The 11,879-nt window shown below is 33.2% G+C and overlaps 1 protein-coding gene across 5 annotated transcripts in view; it reads left to right on the top strand.

Moving 5' to 3' along the window:
* Positions 1-11,879, top strand: part of LOC106456958 (glycine receptor subunit alpha-4-like) — a 74,171-nt gene that overhangs the window by 36,801 nt on the left and 25,491 nt on the right. Inside the window, exon 1 of one of the 5 annotated variants that reach the window (XM_022382760.1) lies at positions 10,639-10,716. The exons of the other annotated variants lie outside the window; for them this stretch is intronic. Within the exon in view, the coding sequence (XP_022238468.1) occupies positions 10,673-10,716 (44 nt within the window). The 5' untranslated portion in view covers positions 10,639-10,672. Of the gene's footprint in view, positions 1-10,638; positions 10,717-11,879 lie in introns of those variants that run through there. 5 annotated transcript variants of the gene reach the window in all.

Genomic DNA, 11,879 nt, shown 5'->3' with positions numbered 1-11,879 from the left:
GCCTTTCTTGGTAGCAGCCTTTACTGCTGTATCGTCTTCCCAGCATTGAGCTCTCTTGTGCCCAGGTTTGTTACAGTGCCAGCAAAGTCCCTCAAACTTCTCTGAAAGCTGACCTTTTCTGGCCTTGAATCCAGGTGACTGTACCAACCTCGGTACCTCTGTGCTGGACTTAACGTAGGATTCAAATTTGAGAGCTCTGGTCATTGCATCCTGCATGGTAGAGGGGTGTGCTTGCTTCACTTGTATCTTAAGTTGTGGACTGTCCAAGGCATCTACGAACTGATCCCTCAGTAACAACTTGAGGAGATCGGGTGGTGCAGTTGGGTAGGCCTTGTGTGCCATTCTTTCCAAGTCTTGTGCCAGCTCTTGCAGGCTCTCCCCTTTAGCACGGATTCTCGTCCTAAACCTAGCCCTGTAGACTTCTGTCTTCTGATTCTGGGTTCCGTACCTGAGTTCCAGAGCCTCTACCAATGCTCTATAGTTGTGTCTGTCGGCTGCTGTCAACTGTCCAAGTATTTCCAGTGGTTGTCCCTTCAAGCTCGTTGCCAGATATACAGCTTTCTGCTCCTTAGAGGAAAAAGAAAAGAAAGAAGAAGAACGAGAATAGAAACAAGAAGAGAGACTACAGCAGTGGCAACTGGAACAAGAAGTACAAATGGAAAACATTAGTAAATTTAAAAGCGAACTAGATACGTTAAAGGACGATCTATTGTCTTTTACACAAGGAGGATACATTGACCATCGACTTAATCAGCCAAAGCGAACTAGATACGTTAAAGGACGATCTATTGTCTTTTACACAAGGAGGATACATTGACCATCGACTTAATCAGCCCCAGACAATGGCAAGCCCCTTACAGAGCCCGCAGCTAAACCCTAATGCAGACATATTCAGTCCCGTTAGAAGTCACATCCCAGATATGAATGTCCAGTGCGAAGGAAGCCACAGGAATTCGATGGGAAGGCACCGTGGGAAGCATATAGAGCACAATTTGAGCTACTGGCAGAGATGAATGAATCGACAAAACAACTGCTGTAATATTTCTTGTTTATTTTGTTGTTCCAGCTGCCACTGTTGCAGGTTTTCTTGCAACTGCTGTTGTCTCTCTTCTTGTTTCTTTTCTTTTTCCTCCAACAACTGCTGTAATTTCTCTTCTCGTTCTTCTTGTTTCTTTTGCTGTTCTTGTATTGCTGCCATCAAATCTGCTAAGCTTTAGTTTGATTTGCCGCCTCTCGTTTCCATTTTCTTCTTTTTTTTTGTCTGTCCCACTCTCTAACACCAATTTGTTACGTCTCCGTTCGTTAGTTAATTTTCCGTAAATTCGTTCCGACGAAACATTAGCGACACAAGTCCTTTCTTAAATAAAACTGGTTTATTCTTTCTGAATACAACTTTGTAATACACTTAATTTCCACAGTCGCGCTATAACAAACGCTATAATTCACAACAAACGTCTCACGTGCTCAACTCAACAATACTCTGTCCGCAGTTCAATTACACATTATTCCCGTCGCTTCTTGGCCGGTCTTATATCTACAAAACTACCCCATATCTAGTAGTCTCCCGACGCTTCATGAACGTTCTAGAAGCGCGTGGCGTGTTACTAGCGTCACGTGACCTCCGCTATCGTAACAGTATGATAGTCGATTGTTATATTCTATGATCTTGATGCTTATGCTGCGTTCCGTTTCGCCTATGTAAGTGCTATCGCATCGATACTTGTAGATGCTTCCATCGTTGAAGTTGTCAGAATAAACCACCCTTAGGTGACCTTTGATTTTAGTGCTCATTTTTTAATAAAAGTAACTTTACTGTTTAACTTGTGTTTTTTATGCTTGTTTTCAAATGTTTATGGTGTTCTTGGTTACATAGCCATGGTATAGTAAGACACCTATTATTGTGTCTGAGTTTGTATATTTTGTTTCCTTCATAGAGTTTATGTCATTCTCCCTTTCTTTTTTCCGTTATTGAGTTTGTTTTTATACTTAGGTCACGTTCTAGTGACAATATGTTTAGGGAATTGGCACTATGTTAATAAATGTATCAGATGTTGATTCCAGTTCATGTTGTAAATTACTGCTGCTGCATATGTTGTATGCTGGGTTGTAAATGCATGATAACGAACCAATTTTTATTCATTTGAGTGGGCTGAGTCCCACTTTATACAGTTGTTGTCATTACCAGACTTGTGGAAGATTTTCGTGTTAAAACTGTTCGAGTTTATTTTCTATTTTATCTTCATGTAATTTAAAACCTGGTTTTCATTATCTTGTTCATGAGTGAATTTGATGTTAGAGTGAAGGATGTTTACGTGTTGTAAAAACGACTGTTGATGGTTGTTGTCTTCGAATCCGCAAAATACATCATCGACGTATCTAAACCAGTGTGTGGAAGAGTGTAGAACTATGTTAATGACCTGACTTTCTATTTTGTTGACAAACAATTCAACAATCTACGTGACAGAGGGTTGCCCATGCTTAGGCCATTTATTTGTTCAAAGTTTTGTCTTGACAGGTGAAACATATTTTTAGTGCAAAGTGGAACAAGTCTTCCAAAATTTCCAAGCTCAGGTTGTAATACAATTTGTGATAATTTTTATATTATTTGTGGAGCTAGGTTTGTTGCTTCATCTTTCGGTATCATTGTATAAATGGAGACTACGTCAAACCTGTACATTTTATGATGACTGTTGAGGTTGTTCAGAATGTTTAAGAATTTGTTGTTGTCACGCAATGGTTTGATTAGAAAATCTAGGAATCTTGCAAGCTCATAATTATAGCTTCCATAAGTTGAAAGGATGGGGCGGATGTCGATTGGGCTTTTGTGAATCAAACATCAAGGAGTACATGCATTGTTGAATCTTAAATTGCTTTATATGTCTTCTGTGATGTTATTGTTCTGTTTAACTTTAAAAGTAGGCTGTTCAGTTGTCTTCCATGATATTCATTAAGGTTTTGGATAATTCTTTGAATTTGGTTGAATCATTCAGGTGTTTTTTTATAAGTTGTTGTAATATTCTGTTTCCATTATTACGGTTTTACTCCTTTGTCAGCCTTTACTATGATTATTGGTGAATTATTTCGCAATTTTTTAAAAGCTAATATTTGGCGTTTTGTTTAATATTATGGTTTTCAAGTAGATATCCTTCAATTCTACACGATATTTCATGGATGCAATCGTTTAGGTTTTGATTGTCATTAGGTCTTTTAGGAAACCACATTCCGTTATTCTTGCCTTGAAATGTCTAGGAAGTTTCATTGTCCTTATCTTGTTGATATTTATTTGTTTCTTTAATTTCGATAGATGTGGCGTTCTTGTTTGCTATCATAGTTCTTAGTTTTTATTTGATTGTTTATTGGACTAATTTTCTAGTTAAATCTTTTATTTCAGTTTTGATCTCTAAGGTAGGAACGTTTTTGTGTGTTATTGCCTAACTTAGACCTTTGTTTAGAATTTCTTCTTGCATTAGTGTTAGTGTTGTTTTTGGTACATTTACTATATTTATGCCTTTGTTTTTTTGTGTTGTCGTATTTTTTGTCTGTCAAGTTTTTCTTTTGATTAATTCAACTATTTGTTAGTATGTCTAGTTTCTATTTTATCTCTTTGATTTATCCAGTTTATCCAGTGTGAGTTGTCTGACGTGATGTTAGGAGGGAACGTAGTCTTGAATCTTCTTTTTCCAATTATTAAAGTCTCTTCTTTTTTGTTTTTCCGATTATGGATTGAATTTATTTATCTCGTAGTTGATGGTTTAATTTAATGAACTTTGGGATAACATCTTCCTGTTTGCATCCTTTTTTATATATAAATCTGAGGCTACAGATGGTTTTTCCAACTTAATATAGTTTTTGGGTTTTAGTGATTATATCTTTTGTTGTTCTGCTATATTTGGTTAGAGTTGTGTTTAAAGGCATTTATTTTAGGTGGATATCCTTTAAGAGATCGGCTATTGATATTATGGAAGCTAGTTGTAGACAGGTTTCGCAGAGCTGTTGGTATGCGTAAATGTTGTGAATCACCAAGTTCCATATTATATAGTCTTTCAAATACCCCAGAACACTGATTTCTTAGTAACTGTTATGAAATGACAGACTTTTCTGTTAAGGTTTTCTAAATTGGAACAAAATACTTGCACAGTATTTCTTTACTATTTCACACAATAGAGGACAGTTACCTGATGATAGCCACACGAGTAGTCGAAGCGTTGTAATTAAGCTAAACAAAAAGTTGTATCTCTGGACTTTTATTTACTAACCAACTATGGTTAAACTCTTTCACTTGTATTCTTTGTAGCTCTCAATAATGATCATCTAGGTATAAACTTTCTCACTACTATTCCATTTTATTCTCAACAGTAACCATCTTTTAATAAACCCTCACACTATTATTCTTTGATTATTTCAATAGTAACCACCTATTAATAAACTCTCACACTATTATTCTTTAATTATTTCAACAGTTATCACCTATGGATAAACTTTCTCACTACTATTCCATATATTTCTCAACAGTAACCATCTTTTAATAAACTGTCACACTATTATTCTTTGATTATTTCAATAGTAACCATCTATTAATAAACTCTCACACTATTATTCTTTAATTATTTCAACAGTAATAATCTATGGATAAACTTTCTCATTTGTATTCTTTGTATATTACAGGAAAATTATTCATTTTTTGCAATTCCTAAAATTTCTTATCGATATGAACATCAAACCGTCAGTCTTCATATGTGCTGAACGTTCAATCTCAGAAACAAATTGCTAAGAACATAAATTTTTCTTCTTGTGACGAAATTTAACGAGAAAAACGGGACTTCCTCCGTCGGCTGATTGAAAGAAATATTGCGAATATAGGAGCATGAACAAAAAAAAACGCATAAAGAGAGGATCGTGTTTGTGTATATACTAGTTGCTAATTGTTGGTATTAACTCTCTTTAACTGTTATTTTTTATTTTTCAACAGTAATCATCAATGAATAGACTCTCTCACTATTTGCCCCCCAGTGGTGCAGCGGTATGTCTGCGGACTTACAACGTCAGAATCCGGGTTTCGATACCCGTGGTGGGCAGAGCACAGATAGCCCATTGTGTAGCTTTGTGCTTAATTACAAACAAATAAAAATAAAAACTCTCACTATTATTCAATATATCACTCGACAGTAATCATTTATGTCTAAACTCTCTTACTAGTAGTAGTGTTGATATATATCAACAGTATAATCTATGGATGAACTCTCTCACTGTCTTTTATTATATTTCTCAACAGTCACCATCAACTGATAAACTCTTTCATAGTATACTTTATATAATTCGATAATAATCATCTATGGATAAACTCTCTCGCTATTATTTTTTATATAGTTCAACAATAATCACCTATGGATAAATTCTCTCATTTGTATTTTTGTATGACGTTTCAGTAATCATCTATGACAAACTCTCTCACTAGTATTCTTTATGTCTCAATAGTAATCATATATGGTTCAAATTTCACTTTTATTCTATATATATTTGTCTAAAGTAATAATCTATTTATAAGCTATTTCGTTAATACTCTTTATATATATCTCAATAGTAGCCATCCATAGATAAACTTTCTGTATAATAATTTTATATTTCTGAACATTAATCATCTATGGATGAACTGTCTCTCTCTAGTACTCTTTATATTTCTCAACAGTAATTATCAATGGATAAAGTTTCTCATCAGTATTCTTTATATGATAGGACAGTAGTCATCTATGGTCAAACTCTCTTACTAGTATCCTTTGTGTGTTTCGGCAGTAATCATATTTGTATAAACCCTCTCATTAGTATTATTTACGTGATATGACAGTAATAATCTATGGATTTACTCTTTCACTAGTATTCTTTATATGACATGACATTTATGATCTCTACAGTTGTTTAAACTAACTAATACAACATTTTAATCGGCATATTTAAATTTGATAGGTACAGGTGTTAACTACATAATAAAAGCTCATAATCAACGTTACTATTGTGAAAATTCAAACAAGCATTTCCCAGACTCTGGAGGAAATAATATAATAGATATCCATATTCAGTTTTCTAGTAATTATAAAGTATTATCACAAAGACAATATACTCATGCTAGTAAAACACTTTTCATTGTGTATTTCGTGACATTTGTTTAGTGTTTATTTTGTTACATGATGTTATTGACTTTCTGAATTCAATATTCGAGTTTTTTAAATTGTATCTTTTATATTAGGACCAACGCTTGACAATGTTTAGCTGTATTCATATTTGCAAGGTATTTTAACAATAACAGACTTCTTTTCTGATTCTCTTATGTATGTTGTATTCCTATGTCTTCATACAACACGAAATTTCTAGGTTCGTAACTTCCATGAAGCTTTTGTATATTACGTCATTAATAGATATAGCTTACAACAACATTGAAACATAATTCACGAAAAATACATATCTTATCAAACATTAAGTTGTCCCTAAACATGGATTTAAACAAAACTTTAGGTGCAGCAACATAAAGTAAAGTCAACTTAGTCACAGAACTTTTATTGTTTATCATTTGTATTAGGTTTTCGCAATCATTTACAATTTTTGTTTGAGAAATTCATGAAGTTCAAAAGAAGATGCTTCGTTTTTCTAAATTTTCTTGGCTATAGTCATGATGTCATTCATGATCATTACGTACGCTTGGTATTATCATAATGCACGATTGTTATAGTCCTGCTTTATAGTTACTATAGTCAGGATACACGGTTGCTACAGTCATGATGACAGCTGCTATAGTCACAATATCTAGTTGCTATAGTTAAGACTTATGGTTACTATAGTTATGATACACAGTTGCTATGTTATAATCATACTGTACAGTTGCTGTATTATGGTCATGGTGTACTGTTACTATAATCAGAATGTACGGTTTGGATTAGTAGTTTGATTCCTAAAGTACACGCCAATTGCAAAATTTGTAATCCTCGCGCTTACAGAGGTAATTTAGCTAAAAGTTTATTAGTATATTTAAAAGATCATCTTTACATCTACACTACTTATTATGACAAATATCAACCCCTAGAAGGAGTGTCTTCCACTTCTTACATTGTTCGTGTTCGACTGAGTTAAGTCCGTTTACCAAGCCGATTTACAATGATGAGTCACTATACAACTAGGCCAACGTAAAGATAAACATATAGCATGAAATAATGGCTGGAGACGGCTTGAATGGGTAATGAAGAAAAACTTTAATATAACAGCAAATGTACAACGTTTCGACAAGGTTTTGTCATCATCAGGTACAAGAAACATTATACATAAAAACTCTTCCCCCGTCACTAAGTAACACACAGTCTTCACTGGATTTAAACCTATTTTAACTATTTCACTTGTGCCTCAGTTTTTATTTCTCGTGTTATTTGTATATTCCAATTGTTTATTTCTTATGTATATATCTCTGTTGTAATTACAAATATTGTTTGTTTATTTTGTACCTCTAGATTACTGATGACGAAATTATGACGATTCCGAAACGTCTAATAAATGCTTCTTGTTATTACGATCGTGTTTTGTTTTATTATTACAGACTCTCGCTACGAGGTCGGTCGAAATAATTGACCTCGTAACCATTGTGTGCTCATGCATTTTACAGCGTAACATTAAATTTTAATATTGAAAGTCATGTAGGGATAACCTATGTATAGCTGTATCATCTCTATATTCTTGTTTGCATTCTTTTTAACACTGCCATCCCTACATCATTTTACATTTACAAACTTTTTTATTACTTTTGTTAGATATGTTACTATACTGTTGCGTCAGCAAAGTCACATGACTAGTGTGACGCCACGTTTCTAGAACTATCCTGTACCTTGGTGAATGCTCTAGGATTTACTAGATATAGGGTAGTCTGGTATATAAAAGAGGGTGACAACGTGACGGTAATTAATGTGTGTGTAGGTAATGAGAGAGACGTATTGTTGAAGTTAACGTTCGTTGATATAGCGTTTGTTTTAGCGCGATTGTTGAAAACAAGTGTATCGTAAAGTTATATTCGGAAAGAATAAACCAGTTTTATTAAGTAAGGACTTGTGTCGCTAAAGTTTCGTCGGAACGAAGTTACGGGAAGTTAATTAACAAACGGAGACGTAACAACACTATACTACAAAACCTACTGTTAGATATGTTACTACTGGCATATGGCCAGTCAAAAATGATGGGGCAAGTACTACCACCCCCTCACCATAGTATAACCTAACCTCACATTTCATAGTTTTCTTTGTTTGTAATTAAGCACAAAGCTACACGATGGGTTATCTGTGCTCTGCCCATCACGGGTATCGAAACCCGGATTCTAGCATTGTAAATCCGCAGACATACCACTGGGGGGCATATTTCATAGCTAACTAAAATAAGTATATTTCGCGAAATCAAGCTTGACCAACACAAAAGTGAAGTCGAGAAAGTCAAACGTCGGTAAATTCCGAGCCAATCAAAATTAATGAATTCGTGGCGTATTCATAAAATAATTATTGGTTAAAATCAATTAGATTAACAACTTCTAATATATAGAAAAGTCAGTGCATTTTGGTTACACTACGTTCGACAATGGCTTTTATGTCATGTTGCTTAACAACAAAAGTATAGCCTAATATTCTTGTTAGTTTATGTACTAGAAATATAAAATGAAATAATAGACAACAAAACTTGAAAAACATTTGTTAATTTCTTAATTTAGAGTCTCTGTTGATTAAATAGGTGTTTTTTTTTATTAAAACCGTTGGTGATATAACAGAAATAGGTTAATTCAGAAACGATTTACGTTTAAAATTGATTTGATATTTTTACTTTCATGATATATTTTATGTACTGTGCTCTAGGCTAGCTGATCCCACACTACATCTTTACTTTAGGCTTATTATACCAGCACTCACTACACTTAAAGGTTTCACGCCCCCCCCCTTCACATTTTGGCTTTTATGACTCCCCCTATTTCGAGAAATCAAACGTGACGTGACACATACTAGCTTTTATATAGGTTAGATATCCTGTTCATTTGTAGTAGCACCAACATAAAATACTCTGTAGTCCTATTGCCGTTGTATTGTTACATAAAGATATTTCGTATCTGTGTGAAAATCTATAAATGCAGTTCCATACCAAATGACCACTCAACAAATACATATGGTGTACTACTCATTTTCGCAATAACATGCGTAATCCCTAATCATTTTAAATGATGGAACTTGTATAACTCTTGAGAGAAATATGTTTAATTGCAGATAAGTAGCCACTTGGATTTTATCATCTTAGTTAAGAGTCGTTTTGATAGCTTTCCTTCGCGATAGAATCTCCCTGATCAACTTCGCATAGGAACGATAATACAATATGTAATTCTGTAATATTACATAATTTTATTCATTATTGTTAAAGTTTTTACGTTCAAATTGTTAATGTCGTTTTCTCTTTTTAGTCCTAGGAAACGCACCTTATGGTTAGCTATACATTTTAATCATTCAACTAAAAGCTGGTTGATTTGTCAAAAGTCAGAATATTGGTGTAATGTGTTTTAGTTGCTGTATATTCAAACACATCATCAAGACTTTTCATTTCGAACCTATATATAACATACTGAACAAAAATGTATTTACCAACAAAAGCTGTTTTCTTTAGGATAAAAAAAAAGTTAGAAATGCAGAAGAATGTAATAATACACTCGTTCAATTCGTCATTATTACGTCATAGTTTTCCCACAAATTTTTCTACCCGTGCAGTTAAGTAAATAACGGTCTAAAAATGTTGTTTATCAAAATATCCTGAAAGCATTTAAAAATTATCATCAGCATTTATGGAAGATTGATTAAAAGTTACTTAGTATAAGAGATATAACAGATGGTTTAACTGTTCTAGACTAGGCAATGCTCAGATTGTACAAACAAGACAGTAGTTCCATTTCACTTAAGGCATCTGAAACATATATGCTTCTATGTGAAGCAAACCAAGATGTATAAGAAACGCCTTCTAATTCGCCCTGAGTATGAAAATGTACTAAAGCAGTTTCACAGAAACCTGTTATAAATATAGCAAATAACTTTTACTGATCTACCATCACTGTAATACAAGATGTCATGCTATTCAGCTAATTTTATTATTCTAATAATGCTACTTTTATATCGAAACAATATGTAAAAGAAAAGGTGAAAACATGAGATTTTTAAGTTTTAACTTATATATTTGCTAGTTTCCCCCAGGTTATTGTTTAACGGATAGCGATATAATCATATAAACTAAAATCAATGAATGTACTAACTAAGATATGAAAAAAAAACCTGTTCATCTGTTGTTCCATATATATATAGAGATTGATAGCTTTTTATAAACAATCAATAATTTACTCATATCATCTGAGTACTGTTCATGGTTATTTTGAAGTACTTAATGAAAAAAATGAAATAACGGTCGGGAAGAAAACACAAACATTACAGAATACGTTTTCTTCGTGAAACGTTATCTAACAACGTTGTAATTCCAGCGAAAGCTTAGATAATTTTTGAGAGGTTTAACCTTATGGGTCTCTGCTATCATCTTCGCTCAGCATAGGTCAAGATAAACTTAAGTACAAATAACTATACACAATTCTTGTGTTAATAACAAGATTTTCTGCAGTCTTCAAAACTTCACCATGATTATTTTGGGTATCGGCTTGGTATTGCATACTCTCATAAGGTGAGCAACTTGGGATTATGTTATTAAACGAAGAGTTGTTTAATTGCCAAATAGCTTCCGAAATAAAAAACTTAAAAATAACTACTTATTATGATAAAATGTAAGTTTGACTAATTAAGGCTATTTATGATGAATTTCATGTACCCAGAGATGAAATATACGTTTTTCAGAAACACAGTAAGACTATTGGAATTGTTGTTAAAGTTATATTAATGATATTCAAGTATAAAATGAGGACTAATATCATTAAATGGTCTTGTTTACATCATTTAAAATTTCATTGCATGCGCAATAAATCTTGTCAAAAATTAATTACCAGCTCTTACATATACGTATAGATATATGTATCCTTCATTTGCACGTATTTCGATTTTTCAAATTGTTGACTCACGATCATTTACAATCTTAGTGATCATGCTAAACATTGTGCGTAAAAAATACTGTATTTCGAGTTTATGTTTGATGATAAATATTTGTAGAATGCTGACTGTCAATTCGGGAGTTAGTTTAATTTGAGGTAATTTAAAATATACTGTTACGTATTAGAATTTCAAATGGCCTGAAATTGAGTTAAATGATACTTTAAATTTAGTAGTTAAATGGTACTTTGGATTTAGTAGTTAAATTAAAGCCGATATATAGTTAGTTTACGATATTTGCCAACAAGATTGATACACACAGTTTTCGTTTTTAACACAAATACGTAATAATATACACACAACAATACAATTTACAATAACAATTATTACAAACAATGATTTATAAACAAAAGTTTCACAAACTTACAAACAATATAATTTTTTTTTTTTCTAGTCGGGAACTACCTTGATATCTTATCGGGGGTTTACGATGAGCGAGTTAATTACGAGTTGATGTCGGTACAATTCGCCGGGAAGGTAGCTAGCTTTGTCCTTTGCCACACAAACTGGGTTTTTGTCCTACGTTATTCACTGGTCACACGTGCTGAGTCTTTCGTGGTGAATTTATATAACGTTCTCGTAAAATGTCCGATGAGAATCTACTGAAGTTAAATATTTTGTAATGTTCGAACTTTGTAAAGATTCCTGGTCAAATGTCTGAAGCTTTCCGATTGATAAGCGTTATAACAATCACAATTATAGCTTTCGAATTTTATAGCACACAGATTATTGCTAACTCATTAC

This window comes from Limulus polyphemus, unplaced genomic scaffold (assembly GCF_000517525.1).
Source record: "Limulus polyphemus unplaced genomic scaffold, Limulus_polyphemus-2.1.2 Scaffold275, whole genome shotgun sequence".
NCBI classification, from domain to species: Eukaryota; Metazoa; Arthropoda; class Merostomata; order Xiphosura; family Limulidae; genus Limulus; species Limulus polyphemus.
Note: the sequence above shows the minus strand (reverse complement) of the source record. Positions and strands in the feature narration are given on the sequence as shown.